Consider the following 20,501-nt stretch of genomic DNA (forward strand, 5'->3'; position numbering starts at 1 on the left):
AAAGAGAAAGTTCGTTGATTTGTTTTAACAAAAATAAAGAGTTTGGTTAATGATATTTGTGGCTATTTGCCATTTCAGCAGCTGTATGATAGATGTCAATCTGCTCTGTGGGTGATGATGGCAACACAAGTTTTTTCTTCTTTTTTTAAACATTACAATATTTAGATATTATTCAGTCATTTCCTGTTAGTGTGTTTTTATTTTCAGTTTCTAAATATCGGATTTGCATGTGATTCTGAGCCCAAATATGAAGTTGATTGTTCTTCAAGACGATTGCAGTATTTTTTTTATTTTTTGTTGTTGTTTTTGTTATCTGTTTTTGCTATAATGACAAATACTATAATCATCACTGCTTAATTAATTATTTAGAGCTATACAGTGGCATGCCATTCATGTCTGTCTGATATGTACATGTGCAAAGAACCAACAACACACAGGTAGGCATTTTTACAAAAAGCTTTTTACTTCCATGCGCCTTCAAGGGTAACTTCTCCTGCTGCAATGGCAATAAGATCGGAAGACGATGACCTTTATATATATGTATAAGCAGCTGCACTGTGACGACAGAGGTAAGAACCTAATGAGTGTAAGGCTAAGTCTACTTTAGAGAGTACTGGTCCACTGCTGCAGATCAATGTGTGCTGCTTTAAAAGTAGTTGTAGAGAAAAGATCTGCTGAAGCGGTGATGATTCCATGTAAATCTTTGCGTAATACTGTAAATATCTACTAAATGTCATGACAGTCACAAGGAGACTTGTCTTGTCCGTTCTCCTCATAGGGCACAATGTGTGATATCATATATCAGTGGCTTTCCACAGCTGGACCCGCTGCTGGATCTTGAGTTGGATGAGCCTTGATCTTGTTGACACGCTCTTAGTTTTCCCCACAGAGAGCGAGCAGGATTTTCTCATAGTCTCCCTTAGTGTCATCCTGAAAGACAGACAGGCAGCGTGTAAACATGAAGAACATTTAGGAAGGGGTATACTGATGTTATCAGTGGCAAGGTGTTTCCTCACCAGAATCTCCAGGTAGAGTGTTTTTCCGTAGTTTTTCTTGTACTCTTCCTTGATCCGCTTCATGTCGATTTCAGAGCGACTCACCATGATGCGAGTTAGGGCATTTTTTTGGGGACTTTTACCCTGATGTGCAAAAAAAAAAAAAAATCAGGGAAGTGGAAAGACAAAAGGCTCAGTATCCAGGGTGAATTTTCAAAAGTTTTGTGAGCAGAAGTTTGATATGTATTTTACCTTCATGGCCAAGTGGAGTTTCTCGGCAAAGAACGCAGGCCTGCTGCCAGCACACTTCACTATGGTTACATAAAAAATGATGATGAAAAGTAAGTCCATGCATACATCACTGGATAATAATTCAAGTAATACAGTTAAAATAGAGGTTTGTGCCTTTACCTACTGCAGTGAGACAACTTTCTATATCTCCCTTCAGCTCCAGGTCGATGGCTTTAGCCACGTCCACTTTGCTGTACTTAGAATATCTCTCAAACACTGAAGAAGTCAAAGTAGAAGACAAGTGTTAATGTGGAACAATATGAGAAAAAACCAGAAATTTTCTGATCAGGACAGGGGGACAATCAGCTGACCTTTCCGGAGATGTGGGGCGCTCCTGGTGATGAGAACGTCGATGAAGACGGAACAGGCCGTGCCCTTCCTCCCCTCTCCGGCCTCGTACAGGGCCCTGGCATCGCTATCAATCATCTGCTCACACACTCCTTCAGTCCTGTTGGCCTGTGATGAAGACAAGCCGAACTATTTCAGTGCTGAACACAACTCATACAAATTGCTAAGAATTGTATGAGATTTATGATTGTAAGCTTAATTATTCTACTTTGTGTTTGACACCAATAAGACATGTGACATCATTACTCTTTGCCTGTTTTAGAGCAATCCTCATTTCTAGTTTACTGCATGTTTGAACCACAAAATGTGTGCAAAGTTTCTAAGCTATAAGAATCGATAGTGTTTACATTTTAATTAATATAATGTTCTCAACTTTTCTGTGTTTTGAAGCTAAAATAGTTAAAAGCAACAGAAATATTGGTGAATAATGTAAAATAAGTAGTGGTCATCTCTATAAGACTATTAAACAGCTTTTAAAAGCACAAAAAAGCAGAATGAAAAAGACTGAGTGTGCGATTTATTTCCCCACAAGTCTAACACTGACACACTGCAGTTTGCTTTATTAACAGTTTGCATTTCTCTTGATTGTATTAATATGCAGCTTAAGACAGATGACAGACAAAATGTGACAGAATGTGAAGCATACTGTCTATTTGACCTTTTAAGATGCCTAGATAAAGTCATAAAAGGACTCACTGTTGACCCTATGCTGTGTAAGCATGAAATGAGGGAGTGAGTTTGTTTAGCTTTCATAAACCACTGTCACTATAAAGCCCCAGTTGGGAGTGTTATATTGCCTCAGATATTAATGCATCCCGGTGCTGTGACTGAAAAGTTTCTGTACTAAACACAAAAAGAAAGGATGTGGAGACATACTGACCTTGCACAGTTCAAAGAGTGCAGCCCTGAAATCTCCACTAGTGTCACCCTTGATGTCGTCCTCAAGGTCCTTTTTGTATTCTTGGTAAAGAAATCCATACATAAACATCCAGTATTTCAAATGATGAAAAAAAAAACAAGTAGGCTTTTATCAATACCCTCATATGTTTTACACTTTTTCTTGCCAAACACCAGCTTTAAGAAAAGGAGCGCTGTTGTTGAAAGTTTTCTGGCACTCACCTTCTTTGTAGGCTTTCTTTATATCCAGAATCTCTCTGTTGTTTCTGGAAGCCAAAACCTCTATCAGGGTTTCCTCGTCTGTGCCTACACCCTTAAAAAAATGTAAGTGCAAACACATTTATACAGGGGAAAATAATCTGCTCTTCACTTGGCCAAATCAAACAAAACACATCGTTTAACCTCTTGATAAGAAAACAATAAAAGAATAAGTGGAAGTGGGTGGATGTCACTGTGTACCTAAAAATAACAGATGATGATAAGGCATGTGCATGTGAGTGTGTGTGTGTGTGTGTGTGTGTGTGTGTGTGTGTGTGTGTGTGTGTGTGTGTGTGTGTGTGTGTGTGTGTGTGTGTGTGTGTGTGTGTGTGTGTGTGTGTGTACCTTCATAGCTCCTTTCAGCAGATGGGCATCGTACTGGGCCGGTGTTTTCAGCAGAGCCAAAACCACATCCTCCAGATCTCCCTTCAGAGCACTCTTTAGAGCTGACTCCAGAGGCTACAAGGGAACAACAAATCAATAAACATGGAGTCTGATCATCTCATGTATGCTATGTAAGAATATACAAAGTGTGTACATGTTTTTGCACTGAAATATTTTGTTTGATTTCTTATCACCTTGCCACTGGCCTTCTGGTAAACCTCTTTAATCTGCTGTCTCTGCTCGTTGCTCCTTTTCACCAGAATTTCAATGATGGTGTTCTCATCCACACCTGCACACAAGCCACTTTGTTAAGTAATGAAGTGGTGGTTAAAGTTGTCTGTGTCACTTTAGGGCCCATGCAAGAGAGGAGTGAGTAGTAATGGTGCATGATGACCAGCAGAGGGCGTTAAAGTGAGTAAAGCAGACTCTGTAGTGGCATACAAGAGACAGTGAGGCCATGACATGTTACCACACGTTCAAAAGCTTCCATGTAGGCGTTTTTCTGTTTACCTTTTGTCTTGATGGCCTTTTCCAAGACTGCTGCATCTCCATCGGGGCTGAAGTTGGGTGCTGCAGTCACCGTCCCCTCTTTCTTCAGGACCTAAAAGATGCACAGAATGGATTAGTGTATGTTTGGTAAATACTTGAGCTCTCCTTGGTGGTGTGCATCATTGCAAAAGTGCATTTTTCAAGTGCCTTGGATGAATCAAAGGCTATTTTTATCTAGATTTTTCTGGCCTTGCCATTGCCAGTAATAATCCCCCAGCTATGTACAAAAAAACCCACACACACACACACACACACAAAGAAAGAAAATTGAGACAGATGTTATGCCGCTCTTTTGGCCCTTTCCTAGTGGTCAGTGCTCAAACACCTCCTTTTGTCCGAATCCCATTACAATGTCATTTAAAATTCCTCTAAACGTAAGCCACAGAAGAAACAAGAGGGGAATTGGAGTACACAGTCTGAAATCATGCCAGATTGACATGAACAACTTCTGTAGTTTACTTTGAGAAAGCAGGGAAAGCAGAAGTAGCATTTTGTTCTGTTTGCAGAGTTTATAAAGGGAGGAGCTCAAATTCCTGCTTCTACAATGTATGACTCACACTCTCACAAGACTTTAGTGTGGTCATGTTTCTCACTACTGATAATGCTAAAGTCCAGTCTCCCCTTTCCCTTTAATTACAGTTTTCATCTTATCTTTCTGCTCAGAGAAACTCCTTCTCTCTTCACTCCCTCCACCGTTAAACTTTCTACTCATTTATTCTGCTCTCTCTCTCTCTCTCTCTTGCTCTAAACTCCGCCTGATAAATTTTTCCACCCGAACATACCACAGGAAGGGAAAAAAAGAAAAAAAAGTTGTTGGCCTTAGCAACTGGAACAGAACCACAAAGTCACAGTACGTACTGAGTCATCGGGCATGCCCATGTACATCGTCTGCTGCAAGAAGGCTGAAATGAAAGACATGGTGGGACCTCTGGAGTCTGCCTGTAAACGAAGAAAAGAAAAGAAAAGAAAAGAAAAGAAAAGAAAAGAGAAAACATGTTATTGCTTATATGAGTACCTTATGTTAGGTTGAAAGCAGAGACAAGATGGCGCATCTTGGGATTAAATCAAAGTCTTATCATACCCAGTTAAAGAAGATTGAATCCCTCTTTGATATGTATTCTGATAGTGTATTTTATCTGTTAAAACTTAGAAACTGACAAAGAAAGAATACATGTTTTTTTTTCCTTGATCAATTCCTGTGAGCTCAGCTTTTCTGCAATATTTACAGTAGGTTTATGTTAATGTAGGTTTCTATAATGGCAAGCATGTGGAGACAGTCTGGCCACACCCACGAGCACAACTGTAATATGGATATACTGTAAATGTATGCTACAACTATTGAAGTCTTCATTACTGATCAACTCTCCTTTACTTTACTTTTCATATTTAATTCTCAATTAAATCCCCTCATCACTTTTTAATGGTTGTATTTTTTTTATAACTGTCGCAACTCTTTTTCCAACCACACCCTCATAGGCTGCAACTACACTGTGTAGCAGAGATGGCTCAGAACTATCACGTCTATTGTTAAACTTCTTCAAATTCTCAAATTAAAAGTCTGGGACAACAGTGGAGATTTTTACGGAAGGAAAATGACTTACCGTTTGTCCTAAGAGAGAAGAAGTTAGTCTCACTGAGTTTCCAGGGACGTTGTACAGAAAGGGAGATTTTATTTATACTCTTGATAAACCCCACCTAGTAACGGGTCCACCCATACTCCGCTGCAGCAGCTGCGTACGCCGTGCGTAAACAAGGAAGTGTTCCTTCAACACAGTAAGCAGCGGTTCTGTTTAAGAGTAAAGCAGCGGCTGTCGCTTATATTATAAGAGAGAGGTCTCGTGAAAATCAAATATAACTTACGGACAATTGAGACTTTTGGAGATGTAAGTGTATGACGACTCAGTTTGTTTGACCATTGTTCTTATCATCACATTTCAGTTCGACGTTCCCAAAATGGTCACTGGACACAATGTGCACATCTGTTGTATAGCTGCCAACAGATGTATGCAGATTTGTGCCAGGGGCATGTCTGTGAAAGCTATTAGATTTGTTTTTGTCAGTTTATAGCCTATTTGATTGATAAACCTTGAGTCAGCTTTTTTTCCCCAATATGAACATTGACAACATTTTAATTTTATACAAATAAAAGTAAAAATGATTATTGTCCAGTAAGGAATGAATCACTTTCCTAGCTGCACAGTTTAAGCACAGAAGTAAAATAATTGCTTTGTCAATCAGTATTTTTTAACCATTTCTTTCTATTAATGTATTTAGTACAAGCCCAGAGAAGTGTCAGTCTTACATAGAGCAGCACTTTAAATCTGCCAAATGTACTGAGATTCGTTTTTTCATGATTTGGTGGAATATAAATAAAAAGTCGTTGGTTGGTTAGTTGATTGTGTTATTGAGATCTGTATATGGACACATACTGTGTTGCTCTTTGCCTGAAGAAGAATGAGGTCTGACCTATCTGTTGACATTCCTGTTATTATCTCTTCTTCTGCAGAAATGTTATCTGGAGCCTACCTGAAACAACAATCCAGTCAATGAGCTGGGGTGTATCTAAGTTAGCACCTTGGTATTATAGGTGTAGGTACAGCGGACAAAAGGCCACTTTAACATTCCTCAGAAGAGACTTTCCTTGGTGTGATGACATCATGAGTTGTCTTAAGGTGTGGCATGTTGTCATGGCAGCACAGCCTGAGGCCTGACGCTACCTGCTGCTGACATGCCACAACAGAGGGTAAAGTTTTCACACCGCTGAGGTTAGGAGACAGAATAATGATACATTCGACTGATAATTGCATCATCTTAGTCGAGTCACACTCATACTCTGTCTTGCACAGTGTAGGAGTGAGTCTGACAATCAAGACAGGCCACTCATGACGTCCTTAAACATTTTGAAATAGGCCTGATTTCCAGTGTTGTGTCATTAACTGCCTTTAAAAAAATAAAATCCGCTTGTGACCAATCTTATTTTATTTGCTGAATAAGACTAAAATCTATTTTTTAAGGTTTATTTGGGGTCTTGTTATGCCTTTATTTTAAAGACAGGACACTGGATAGAGTCAGAAACCTGGGAGAGAGAGTCGTGAATGTCGTGCAGGAAAGGTTTCACAGGTTGGACCCGAACCACCGGGCCGCCCGCCCAGAAGACCGCAGCCACCACACATGGGGTGCACAAACCACCCACTAGGTTACCAGCACCCCTAAAATCTCCTATTTTTAATTAGTAAAATGACACTGTGTTCAGTCATGTTGGAATATGGTCAGGGCAGGGTTTATGTTCAGTTTAAGAAAAGCAGATTTTTCATTAAAGTAGCATCATGGGTGGATTTCTCTCTAAGTAAGGTGTGTTACATAGATGGTGATGCTGTGGTACAAATGTTTCAAATCAGTCTGTTGGTCTGAAAGAGAATTTAAATCCTCAGAAAGCCTTTGAGAAGAACAATAGAGTACTAAGCCAATTGAAAGCAGTTATATTGACCTTGAAATTTATTTTATTCCTATTTAGTTGTGAAGTATAATGAGACAGATAAAAAAAAAACATTATTTCTTTAAAACCAGGATGTTGAAATTGAGACAACAAACTTGAGACATCCTGACAAACCTCAGTAGACCTCACCTGGATGTAGGTGACTTATTTCAGCCTTTTTCCTCTACTAACAACTCAAAAGAGAGGGATCTCCATGAAAACAAACTGAAATAAGAGAGAGGGAGTGATGTAAGTGTGTCTTTTTGTGTGTGTGTGTGTGTGTGTGTGTGTGTGTGTGTGTGTGTGTGTGTGTGTGTGTGTGTGTGTGTGTGTGTGTGTGTGTGTGTGTGTTTATGTTTGTTTCTGTCAGTATATGACAGGGAGCATCCAGTTACAATCTGTATCTTACACATGGGAAACCTGAGGACTGTTTGGGCATCTCTTTACCTGCAGGCTCTGAAGGGTTTAGGCCAGTACATGATGAAACTCCATCTCTGCAGGTTTAATATTTAAACACTGTTGAGAGTTTGGTTCTCCTTAGAGATCAGGATGGACACATACCAGCACCCAAACTGCATCCAATCACTCTGGAGGGATCCGGTCTGCTACCAAAACAGGTAAGGTCTTTATCATCAGGCCTTTTTGACTCTATTATTTTTATATTTGCATGGTTCCTACATCCATCGGTTTTGGAGTAATTCACATCTGTTTTGGATTTTGTACATTTGTTTTATTTCTGAGACTTTGTATGCGAATGTCAGTTTTTAGTCAGTTCAACCCACTTTGCAGTAAAAGATCTGGGATTATGCCCATTTTTGCAAAGTGACATGTAGGATTTGTTCTTATATAGCATCATGAAATCAATAAATTTAAAAAACAGAAATAGACCATGGTAAATCCTTGGGGATTTTCAGTTTTTCCTGTTGAGAAAATTGTATCTTAAAGTATCCTGGAGAGGCTAACAAAAGGATTTCACTCCCTGAGTGAATCTGCTGTGAGCTCTATGACATCTGCAACTAATATGGAGTTGAACAGGAGTTCATACCGCAGACATAATTTACTTTTTCTTTTAATTAATAAACACTTGTTTTCTTTCTAGGATATTTACAAGTTTTTTAAAAACCTTTTTACTCTGCAGGTTTTAGCCAGTTCTCATCTCACTTCCTCATCAACAGAGCTCAAACGCATTTGCAGAAGTGAGAGGCAACAAACTGTAAGGTACACAATGTATGTGAACTCTTCTGGAGCTGAAAGTGGATCTTATTCTCTGACCTTTCTGGGAAAGAAAGTAGGAAGACATCACTCTGTGGCTCCTGCAGGCAAACAACGTGAGTCTAGAACACACTAACAACCTAGAAAACATGCTTTTACTGTACAGTAATGCTTTCCCGTTTATTCATTTGCATAGTGGTAGCTTTACAATTACAATCTTTTCTGTATCCGAAATCTGATTATATATAGTCGAGGAAGCTGTTCTGAGGGTTAAACATGTTGCAGGAAGACGTGAAGCTAGACATGTTTTAAATATTTCAGCTGCTTGGCTGCCTCCTTTGTGAAGCTGCGGAGCATTCAGGGCATCAGTAAAAACGTAACACATTGTTCCCGCCAGAGTCTGGTTGGAGATCTGGGTAAGCCAGACTAAAAGGCACACACAACAGACCAACATATGCAAGGTTATCTTTATTGTTAATAGACACTACAGCTGTTGCAGAAATTAATGTCAAAAAGTTTTCTTTGTGTACTTTTAGATGAACATATGTGCATGTGTTCACATCTATGCATGCAGAGGTTTGCTGGTTATAAGCCTCATGCCTGTAATCTCTGCCATCTTCTGTCCAGATGTTTCATCATCTCTAAACTGTCTCTGCTGCTACTGTAGATTATTTTAAGCATACCTTCTTAACCTTTCCATCTTCATCTTCAGCCATCTTTATTTTTTTTTTTATCTCTGTGTACTCCCAGCATCAATAGTGTCCTCTTAGTTTGGAATCCAGGAGTTAAAAATATTGAAGAGCTACATTTCTTTGCTTTTTATTTTTATGCACCGTATCTATGATTTTTGTCAGGCGCCTGGGAGCCGACTAACAGGTCTACCTGTCCTGAGGACCCTGTGGTGTCCTTGCAGCCTGGACGGGTCCCAGTGGCAGCACTGGTGCCAGAGGATTTACCGGGCAGTGTACCAGAGCTGGAGGACGAGAGGCCATGTCCCATAATTCACAACACACAGTTTGAGCAATACAAGGACAGATCAGCAGGTTAGAACAAAAGAAACCCCTCCCCCCTCCCCTAACACACACATATGCATATATACATAGGTGTAGTTCTACAAATTTCAAATTTACTCAAAATAAATAAATAAATAATATAAGGCCTTCAAGGTCACCTTCAGACGAGTGTTGTTTTTCCTTCCAACTGTTCTCTGTAATTCCTGACATAACCTCTGTTTCTTCACTAAAAGGTGTTTCTGGGAGGAAAGTAGCAGCATGACGACACGCCCACATTCCTGTATGAGGAAACAGAGAGGGGAGAGGGTGGGATATGTCTGAAGGAGACAGAAAGTGATCAAATATTCAGAGGGAAAGGATTTTATGGAATGTGTCAATATTGTAGATTAACCTAAAGACGCAAAAGATAAATCTTTTCTTTTTAAAATAAACAGAAACTAAAGACTTATTTGAATAAAATGCAATTCAAGAAAGTGTAACTTTAGGAAATGTAAACAAATAGATAACAAACAGCGTCATAACTAAATCACAAAGATGTAAACCGTATTTTAAGTCTAATAAATACATGTTAAAAAGATGCATTGAGATTTATGTGTTTTATTTGTGTTTGAAAACTTTGTCATTATGCAAGTAAATGATTAATGCAGTAAAACATAAACGTGACAAAAATGGCAAGTAAAATTGTGAATAACTGTCTTGACTTCATCCAGTTGTCCACACACACACACACACACACACACACACTGACACACTGACACAATGAGTGAGTTCAGTGTAGTTTCTCTGTAAAAGAAAGAATGAAATATGAACTGAGCAATACAGTCATACAAAAAAGTAAATCTCACATATCACATAACTTTTCACCAGTCAAATGCTTCTTTGAACTTGATCCATATAAATCTGTATTGTATAATTATCACATGTTGTGTATCTGGTTACTATTAAATGGGGCTCGGTGCTATTTTAACGACTCAGCACATTAACTCTATTACAAATAATGAGGCAATAGAAGCATGTGTTAAGACTTGCTGTTGCTGTAACTTCTCCCCCTCTACTACATATTTCACTCCCTGAACTGTTCCCATGCATTTGTTTAACTGTTAAAGTTGTCATCCATCACAAAACACCGTGGATGAAGAGGTGGGCTGCGTTCCGACACTGGATTGGAGCCGATCGCGATAAGCACTCAGGACAAGTGGCCAACCAAGGTGCTGAAAAAGAAATATATGCAGGAAAGTTGTTATAGAGCCTGGAGTTGTTAAGGTTTAAGAAATAAAGCTAGCTGCACTTTTGTTTGTATGCTTTGTATAACATAATTGTTATTAACAGCTGGTTATTTCTGCAGGTTTGTCAGAATCTCAGCTGTCAGATAGCAGTGATGCAGCGCAGGCTGCAGAATCAGAGAGGTCGCAAGATATCAAGATCTACATCCCATACGAGTCAGCTGAACTCTGCATCACTCAGGTCACATTAAATATTGTGTCTCCAACATCTTTAGGTTTCTATTTAAAGCAATATCAGTACATACCTCCGGACATAATTACTGGAAAACATTACTTGTTTTGAAACAGACATGTGACTCAAAGCTGTGTTTCATTGATCATTATTAGAGCACACAAACAAACAATGAAGCCAGTGGGAGACACTGAGTCTTGTTCTTCATCACTCTCACATGGTGCCCTGATGCTGCTGGTGTGACTCTTGAGGTCATTTGATCATTCTATGCTATTTAATGTATATTTTCTGTGTATGTGTGTGTTCTCTCCATTCTAATACAGATAGCGGAGGACATGGAGGCAATGAAGAGGAGACACCTGGTAATGGTGCAGGAGCTGGAAGAAAACTTTCAGGTCACAGCGAGAGAGAACCAGGTGAGTGTGTTTCTGTGTGTTTGAGAGATTGCTCATATGAGAACCAGGTGAGTGTGTTTCTGTGTGTTTGAGAGATTGCTCATATGAACAGTAACAAAGGCCTTCTTGTGCAATCAGGAGTTGACTGTGCAAAGGATCAGATCTCACCACCAGAACAAACTAAATACGCTAAGGAGAATCCTAGATGTCTATCAGGAGAAGGTGGAGAAGAAGAACGCAGACTGGGAGAGGAAGGTTGGGGTCAGTGATGTTTGTTTGTCAGTACCTCTCTCAAATCCAATCAACTTCCTGCAATTTCCTCCCTTTTTGTTAAAGTATCTCTCTGATCCCCTGCAGCTCTCTAGTAGCACACTGCTCTTACAGGTGGTGACATCATATTGGTGCACGTCACAGATCATAGCTGAACCATTAAATCGCTGTATGTATTGCTTTCATTGCTTGGTTCTCTTTCATGCAGGCTTTGACGGCACAGATCGAGCAGCTACAGGAGGAGCAGAGAGTAGAGAGTAGGAGGAGTAAAGAGGAAGCTCTGCAGTGGCACAGAGAAAAGGTTGGATAAGAGGCTGGCAGGCTTTACACCCTCTTACTTCTTCCTCTGAACTGTAGCTCTGCCTTGTGGTCATATTTTAGTACAAACTAAAAAAAAAGTATATTACAAAAATGTTGAATAAACGTTTTCTCCCTTTTAGAGCAAAATGCTGGAGCTGTTTTCCAACAGGCTGGATATCCTTCACAACCACCAGGCCTCCAGTGAGTCTGCAAAACATCCATGATGTGTAAAGGCCTGCAAATATCCCTTGCCTCTGCAAATTAAAACTATTTCCTGTGACACTGACCAGCAATACAGGAACTCCAGCTGGCCAGACAAGAAGTAGGGAAGGTCCAAGAGATGTTGATGGTTTTATCACAGGAGCAGGAGGAAGGTGAAAGCTCAAAGAATGAAGAACTGTCTGCACAACAACAAACTGTGGTGGGTTGCTCATGTCTCAAGTACATGGTTAAGATAGTAATTATTTCAGCAAAACCGCAAAATTAAACCTTCTTTTACACTGTCTTGGGGAGTAAATGTAGAGAAAGTTGCATTGCAAAGATGAGGTTAGACTAACAGTCTGTTGTTATGATATTAAACATGTTTGAACGAGGTACAGAGTCAAACCGAAATGCAATGCCTGTTTCCTGTGGTACAAAGATGTTATTATTTATTTGGACTGACCCTTTAAAGTGGTTTTATTTATATGTAGGAGTGCAATGATTCAGATCAGCCACTGGAGGGAGCCAAAGCCCGTCTGGAGGAGCTGAAAGAGAGTCTGTACCAGAGAGAGAGAGAGCTCACAGAACTGCTGGAGGCAGAGAGGAGCCCTGTTCCCCCTGTCCCTCTGCCTCCCTGCAGCATCCTGCTCCCCACAGTCATACACAAGGTGATGCTCAATTATTATAAAATAAATATTATTATTGTTATTATTAATAACTACTATTATTACAAACTTCATGTGTATCAAATTCATTTGAAGGTGGCAGAAGAAAGAAGTAACTCACTCTTTATTTTGGTGACTTGTTCTGTTTTCTAGGCTCATGCTATTTGCAGTGCAGCGGCTGAGACCAGAGCTCTTCTGGATCACATGATGAGGGAGGACCGGGTCGCTCTGGTTGAAGTCAGAGACAAACTAGACCATCTGCAGGTGTCACACAAAGACAGTTATGACGGAGAGGACAAAACACCCGACCAAGAAGTGTTAGAGATTATGGCAATATTTTTAACATTTAAAAATGAATCTCAATATCAGTAAATATAAAAGTGACTGGTTACATTTTTTTTAAGGTCGTCTGCATCCCTTCTACTGCTTTATTTGTCATAATCATACAGCTGATCCTATTGTTTTTCAGTTTAGATGGACATGAGTCAGGTTTGTCTTTGAGAGAAACAGTTAAAGGATTTGAGGTCTCTCTACTGGCTTTGGACTGCATCAAAAGTGGAGAGAGCCCTGCAATATACGGTAACTAAATATGTGAAACCACATCTAAATAAATAGATATTTAAAACTGACAATATTTATTCAGAAATAACTTAACTATTCACTGTAATGCTGTAACTTCAATGTCTATACTGTAAGTCTTGCAACAGCTGTATGGTTCTGTCTGCACATGAGTGTTTGGTGCATCACTTAAATCAGTGGTATTAATCTCTGTTTTACTCAGACTGCAATGAGGTCTCAGAACTGGAGGACATCTTGGGAAAAGGGACAATCAGAACCACAGAGGGAGTGAAGAGTGTTGGTCAGCAACTCCTCCTGCTGCAGGAACAGGTTGGTCTTTTATTACACAGCTCAATCTGTGGTCAGTTCCAAATGGGTCCTTACACAGAAAACGTTGATTCATTTATGGTGGGATATTAAGATGAAATCAGCTGCCATGGATTCATTATAGTTTAGTCTCCCAAATGCATAGAGATAAAGGCTTATCTGTGTGTTGTCACACTTTTCTCACAAGCTGAAGCAAGTTAAAGAGGAGAATAAGAAAATAATTGAGAACTACACTTCAGAAAGGACGCTGAGGAAGAAGTACTACAATATGGTGGAAGACATGAAAGGTAAAATCTAACCAGCTCTATTGGTAATGTTTAAAATGAAACACCCAAAAAGTAAGGTGTTCTTATTTTATCACACTCTTTACTTTAAAAAAATAATTAATGTTTCCTGTCTTATTTGTTTCTTAGGTAAAATCAGAGTGTTCTGTCGGATTCGACCAGTGAGCCGAACTGAAGTTGCACAGGATCAGGATGAAGCCATCGTTGTTAAGAAAATCGATGATTTCTCTGTCACTGTTGAAACTTCTCGTGGGCAGAGAGAGTTTCAGTTTGACAAGGTGTTCAGTGCTGCAGCTTCTCAGGAAGACCTGTTTCACGACACCCACAGGTAAGGGACATGATACGTTCTACAGGATGGCCAATGCTTAATTAAGATTAAGATTAAAATTAAGATTTACTTTTATTGATCCCCACAAGGGGAAATTGCAGTTTTTACACTCTGTAAGTTATGCAACACACACATAGGCTGAAGTATACACACACATGCACAAACAGGATCCTATGGACATGCACTAATGGAGAGATGTCAGAGTGACGGAGCTGCCCACTGTGGGCTGCCCACTGTGGGCTGGTGGTGGGAAGGGGGTTTGGTGCCTTGCTCAAGGGCACCTCAGCAGTGCTCAGGAAGTGATCTGGCACCTCTCCAGCTACCAGACCAACTTCCACTTCCAGCTCAGTAGTTTGGGATATATTTCCCCCACAGGCTCATCCAGTCGGCTCTTGATGGTTACAATGTCTGTATCTTTGCGTATGGCCAGACGGGCTCAGGGAAGACCTTCACCATGGTAGGGGACAAGGAGCAGAAGAACCTGGGGATCATGCCAAGATCTTTTAATGCTATATTTGATTTCATTCAAGAGAACAGCTCCAAATTTGACTTCAAGGTAACAGATTTTGAGGGTTATAAGACCTAATCAAATTTGAGAGATGAGACACATCATACATTACGTCTTCCTTGTTCCTCAGGTTTCTGCCTACATGCTGGAGCTGTACAACGACAGACTGCAGGACCTCTTTGTGAGCCCGGCTGGAGAGGCCCATGCTCAGGCCCAGTCCCACGGCCAGGCCAGGCGGGTGGAGATCAAGAGGAACAAAAAGGGGGTTGTGTTCGCACAAGGAGCAGAGACAAAGGAGGCTTCCAGCGCTCAGGAGCTCTATGCTCTGTTCCAGCAGGCCTGCGCCAACCGACACATCTCCGCCACCAGTGAGTCCTCTGTACCGTGCCATGGTGCCCAGTTCATACTGGGCCCTGCTAAATGGTTTGGATTAATCCTGTTACTCACAGTCAGTGTGAGGGGGCGGCAGTAGGTACATCATTACGGAGAGTTGCCAATATGTGAATTAGCGCAGGGGATAAAGAGGAGCAACATTGTTTTCTAGATGCTTTCAAGTCATCAGAGCTACAGGATGAACTTAAAGTTTGGAGCCTCTAAAATAAAGAACCACTTAAACTAAATACCAGTACAGTCTATTGATGCTGGATACTGGCAAATTTGCAAAAAGGTCACACACTTACATTCTTTCAAACACTATCGGAAGACAGATGGAACAAAATAATTACAAATAAATGAGTTGTCACATTTTCTATTTATATTTTCATGGGTTACTGTACTTTTGTTTGACCTGTAATATTGACAACTTGATAAGAGCTGAAATAATTTAATGATTAAATGATACAATCTGTTAACATTCAAAGGCATAACCTTAAAAACCTTAACCTGGAAAAAGATCTTTATTTGAGGATTTGCAGTTTTTTTCTGCACTTATAATATTAGATTTTTATAATAGATTAAATAATTAATCAGTTACATGAAATTTTTTAAGTTGCATCAATCTGATATCAATGAAGTTAATTTGATAGAACAGCAGAACATGAAACAAAAAATATACATTATCAATGAATTAAGTCAATTCTGGGCTGTTCTTTTTGTGTCTGTTTCCAAAGAGATGAATTTAGAGAGTTCCCGCTCCCATCTCATAGTTGGCATCATGGTGGAGAGCAGGAATCTGACCAACGGGAGTGTTAGCACAGGGAAGCTGAGCTTGGTGGACCTGGCAGGTAGTGAGCGAGCAGCAAAAACTGGTGCCAAAGACCACCAGCTTAAGGTTAAATCATATGTTAAATTTTGATTGGCTCATCATCAGATATCTCTTATGGCTTCTCTACACTCTCCTCTGCTCCTCTCTGCAGGAGGCAAACTCCATTAACAAATCTCTGAGCGCTCTGGGTGATGTGATCTCAGCTTTGTCTGCTGAACTGCCACATGTACCATACAGAAACAGCAAGCTGACACAGGTAATTTGTGTAGTCAGGAGCTTGAACTCTGAGATAAAGATCAAACACATGTGATATTGGCATTTCATCTCTCTCAGGTGATGCAGGACTCCCTGGGTGGAAACGCCAAAACCCTCATGATCGTCAACATTTCTCCTTCAGAATCCAACCTGGATGAGACGCTCACATCGCTCATGTAAGAGAAAAAAGAAGAGAGGATAGCCTTTTAAAATTATTTCAATGCTAACAAACTCCTAATTAACACCTGGACTTATTGAAACTTCCAGTTACGCAACCAGAGTGAAAGCCATAACCAACAATGCTCAGAGAAATGTGGACAGCAAAGAGATAGCCCAGCTGAAAGAGGTGCTTGTCACTGTTATTTTCTTCAGCTGACAGCATCAAAAATATGTTTTGATGTAAAAAAAAAAACAAAAAAAACTAATCAATTCCCTTTTTCTAATAGGTGATCATGAAGCTGAGATCAGGACAGACAGTGGAGGAGGACGATGATTGAATTGTTCTCTGTCTGAAACTGTGTGGATGTTACATTTGGATCATCGTTAGAGCAATTTCTTGAGTGGCCTAACTTGATTATTACGTACGATACAATATAATTTATTGTCTCTTGGGGACATTTTCCTTGGACTTTAAGTGCTGCACACCATGGGCGGTTCTAGGCAGGGGCCAACAGGGGCCAGTGCCCCTGTTACACTGATCTTGGTCCGCCCTGTGGCCACCCCTCCAAAAGGAAGAGCCCCCCTAATAACACATACACAGTATTTGACTCAACAACAGGACTCACAATCTAGTATCAAATACTTTTACTGAAACAAATATAAATTATGGTATTTAATGATGTGCACTATTTTTGGCATTATATATATATATTTTTTTTAAAAGCGATCATCTTTGTCTATTTTTCACCTGGGTTTAATGTTCCCCTCTGACAAAACAACTGGCCCCAGTTTGGCCCCCTCAGTGAAAGTGGTCTAGAACCGCCACTACTGCACACACTGCCTCCACAGTATTCCACAGTATATCCAGGTTGAAGCAAGACAGCAGCACCAAAAGTATGAATTGTAAACATGAGCTGTTTAAAGCTGCTGTAAGGAACTTTCCTTTTGTGCAGATCTTGGTAACCCTGGTGGACAATGTAGTATAGCCGTATGGCTTTGCTGATCTTGTATAAGACGTGTTGTCTGAAAACTGTATCAGTCACTGTGAATCTTTTCCACAAAGGCTGTTCCTGGTGTACGCTCTTATGCCTCATTGGACATCAACATGGTGGCAGCTGTAACGGTGGTTAAAAATAGCTCTATAGAAATACTCAGTGTTGTTGCTGATGGTCTTGTTTGCTTGAATTAGTCATATAGAGGCATCAATATAAATATTATTTAATATACTTTTAGTTACCTGATACTTAATCATATTTAACTCAAAGTATCAAAAGAAGCCTTTAACTCTATATTTTCCAGATATCTAAAGAGGATTTTCAATAGTTTATAAAGCTTAACCCTTATGGGAATACATGTTCCAACGTTTATCAGGAAATAAATAAAACAATAAAACTAAAGTACTCAAAGTAAAAGCACTACTGAGGTGACATCACTAAGTGAACTCACTGTTGCGTTCATGGGTTTGCGTGCAGATAGCTAATGGGTGCTGCCTGCATCCTCTATAGAATAAGGCCCCCACAATCCAGTACAGGGCCCCACATGTAACTGAAGAGGCAAATGGAAGTCAGATGGTCATTCAATTTGCATTCCTATTGTTTATGAAAAAGGCAGCGAGTTTGTTGCCCATTAGAGCTTGAGATGTTAAGTCTCCAGGGCTCCGACCTGTTCCTATACTGTTACAGGGTCATATCCTAACACTGGGAACCAACACTCCAACACGCAAAGGCCCTGTCTGGTTGTTATTGCATATTTGTTTTTTCAGTTAGGCTTGGGCTCTTAAAAAAAAAAAGATTTATAAAGGAGGTAAAGAGAACCATTGTAAGGCAAAGACATTAAATGTGCAAAAGAAACTAGCAGATTTTTATCATTTGTAGGCGTTCATGCAGCAAAAGCCTCTAAGGTTTTTTCTTTTCTTGCTTTTTCAAATGGAACTTCTTCATAGAGTTTATTGTTAATAGAATAATTAACTAATGAGTTATAGAAAGATTGATTATGGTACTAAATGGTGAGTTTTTGTCTCATCTTGGCTAAGACTTAAACAATCTGTGAGATGAGGCTTCAACTCGATTATTTGGGCCCCACAAGTGCTATGCCACATTAGAGCCGCGATTGCTGGCTTTGCATGCTTCATGTTATTGGCTGCTTTAGATCAGAGGCCACTCAGCACATGCTCACTGTGATTTGTTATTCTTTAATGTCGGCTATAGTTTGAGCCATACTGTGCTCTGTGGACTAGAACACAAAGACACAGAGAGCAAGAGAAGAGGGGGCTGAGGTCTCATTCTCTGAGTGTGTTTTGTTAATTAATCTATGCAAACCAATTTACCACTGTACATGATTTGTATACATAGCAACACAGTGACAATGATTTCTTTGAAACAGTAAATGGCTTAGGGTTTTTTTAGACAATTTTGGAATTTATCAAGAAGAGTCTTATAGTACAAAAAATATTAATTACACTTTTTATTTTTAAAGTAGAAATTATGCAGACACATCAAAGTTGTGAGTTTCCACTTTATTGTCAGGTAACAACCATGCAAACATATGGTATATCTTTAGGAGTAAACATTCAATACAGCATTTAACTTGACAAAACTAGAGTCACTCATAATTTGTCGTTAACTAATTCTATTATTTCCATGTTTAAAAAAAGATAAAGATGATAAAGAGGAATAGTCTAATACTGAAACATTTTCAAGAGGTAATTTAACTTTTTAATAAAAACATTTTAATGAACTTAGCAATGGAACTGGCCTCAAAACTAATTGTAATATCAGACAATCAGCTTAGCGTATGATGTCACAAATCACACATAAACACAAGTTTAAGTTTAGCACAGAGAAATATATTTGAACTGCTCGCTTTCTAGTGCAAAAACTTTCAGCTTTCCGCTCCATAACATTCATAAGATTAACATGAGTCATTTTTGCTCTAATGCAACACTCATGGTAAGCTATTCAAATGCTGCTATTGTGTTCAACTTTTAACAGTTTATAAAAATAGGTTATGTCAGTACATTTACAACTAATCAGCAACAAAAAAGATATTGTGAAACAAAAACCCAGGATAAGGGTGTATCACAAGTAAAGGATTGGCTAAATTGATAACCCCTCGTCATGCTCTTTAAGAGCTGCTGCCAACCAGTAGTGGCTTTTGTGAAGCAGATATGTGAGTGAGTTAAGTAAAAACTAAGTTTTGGATATAGGTTGTTGGGAGGTGAAGGAAGTTAAAGAGATGAACTAGTGTGGGACAGATCCTTAGGCATTTGTTGGTTCCAGCCAAACTACTTGGCTACCTCTTTAGCTGTTTGAATGTACAATATTGTGGGGAAAGTTCAATGCAACCAGGAAACCATGGTACCCTCAGTGTTAATTTAGTGGTTGGACAGGAAGTTCATCATGATTATTGCAACCACCACCATGAAAAAAATGCTTCTCTGGCAGTTCTTATATACCTGGAATGATATGCCATTTGGTCCCGGTGCAGATGCGAACCTTGCTTTCTATACCACCTGCTTGATCTGTCTACTTGGGATTAATGGGAACAAAGGGAAGGGAGGTTCTGGAGGGCAAGGCACCTTCCCTGTTGAGCCAAGTGGGATATTCTTGTTTTCAGTTGTTCAAAGGTGTAGCTCTCCAGTGCTTGTGCAGTTGTCGCAAGTATCCCAGAGTTCTTCTGTTCTGACAGATCTGGAGTCAAGTGCACCAGCTGGGCATATGCCTATGTGTAACATTAAGTCCATTTTAGAGATGAAACTTATGACCAACCTAAAGGTATACCCTGTGCACCAGTTGGACTTAAGCCCTGTTTGAGCTGCACATGGGAGTAACTTTTACATCTAGCATTGAGCAGGCATTAATTAGAATATCACACCAAGGTAACACAAACAGAATAAGTAACAGTCAGAAAACACGATGGCAACAAGGATGAATGTAGAAAAGCCATTAAGAAAGGGGAAGAGAGTCAACCTTGTTTGCACACAAAACCCCTTTAAATTTGCTCAGACAGTGAGCCGATCCAAAAGTTTTATTTTTGCCGAGCCCTGTGTGAATTAAGGAGCTCTCCCTTCAACTACAGCAGGAGTCAGACTGACACAAGACACTGCCCCGCGCCCTGCAGGTGCTGATCGCTTTGAGTGTCAATTTAAAGAAAACACTGATGTATTATTAC

The 20,501-nt window shown here is 39.7% G+C and overlaps 2 protein-coding genes across 2 annotated transcripts; one reads left to right on the forward strand and one right to left on the reverse strand.

Moving 5' to 3' along the window:
• Window positions 1-442: 442 nt before the first annotated feature.
• anxa1a (annexin A1a) lies at window positions 443-5,359 on the reverse strand. Its single transcript, XM_061037753.1, has 12 exons — window positions 5,324-5,359; window positions 4,581-4,661; window positions 3,684-3,774; window positions 3,368-3,462; window positions 3,135-3,248; window positions 2,754-2,844; window positions 2,515-2,594; window positions 1,598-1,742; window positions 1,407-1,502; window positions 1,248-1,306; window positions 1,017-1,139; window positions 443-930 (listed from the first exon to the last, which is right to left on the reverse strand). Exons 2-12 carry the CDS (start codon window positions 4,638-4,640, stop codon window positions 874-876), a joined length of 1,011 nt encoding a protein of 336 aa, XP_060893736.1. The 5' UTR covers window positions 4,641-4,661; window positions 5,324-5,359; the 3' UTR covers window positions 443-873.
• Window positions 5,360-13,638: 8,279 nt separating this feature from the next.
• LOC132974770 (uncharacterized) lies at window positions 13,639-15,358 on the forward strand. The gene is made up of 5 exons (XM_061039045.1): window positions 13,639-13,674; window positions 13,781-13,880; window positions 14,007-14,205; window positions 14,581-14,761; window positions 14,844-15,358. The coding sequence occupies exons 1-5, from the start codon at window positions 13,639-13,641 to the stop codon at window positions 15,183-15,185; spliced, it is 858 nt and encodes a 285-aa protein (XP_060895028.1). The 3' UTR covers window positions 15,186-15,358.
• Window positions 15,359-20,501: the final 5,143 nt, after the last annotated feature.

Source organism: Labrus mixtus, chromosome 5 (genome assembly GCF_963584025.1).
Source record: "Labrus mixtus chromosome 5, fLabMix1.1, whole genome shotgun sequence".
Taxonomy (NCBI): domain Eukaryota; kingdom Metazoa; phylum Chordata; class Actinopteri; order Labriformes; family Labridae; genus Labrus; species Labrus mixtus.

What these genes read in the sequence shown, in the direction of transcription:
- anxa1a (XM_061037753.1), bottom strand. Translation starts at nt 4,640, where the DNA reads ATGTCTTTCATTTCAGCCTTCTTGCAGCAGACGATGTACATGGGCATG. An exon ending in AACTCCACTTGGCCATGAAG is followed by an intron (nt 1,140 to 1,247) that starts GTAAAATACATA and finishes TTTGCACATCAG; the next exon opens with GGTAAAAGTCCCCAAAAAAA. An exon ending in CACTCTACCTGGAGATTCTG is followed by an intron (nt 931 to 1,016) that starts GTGAGGAAACAC and finishes TCTGTCTTTCAG; the next exon opens with GATGACACTAAGGGAGACTA.
- LOC132974770 (XM_061039045.1), top strand. Translation starts at nt 13,639, where the DNA reads ATGGGTCCTTACACAGAAAACGTTGATTCATTTATG. An exon ending in TATGGTGGAAGACATGAAAG is followed by an intron (nt 13,881 to 14,006) that starts GTAAAATCTAAC and finishes TTTGTTTCTTAG; the next exon opens with GTAAAATCAGAGTGTTCTGT. An exon ending in CTGTTTCACGACACCCACAG is followed by an intron (nt 14,206 to 14,580) that starts GTAAGGGACATG and finishes TTTCCCCCACAG; the next exon opens with GCTCATCCAGTCGGCTCTTG.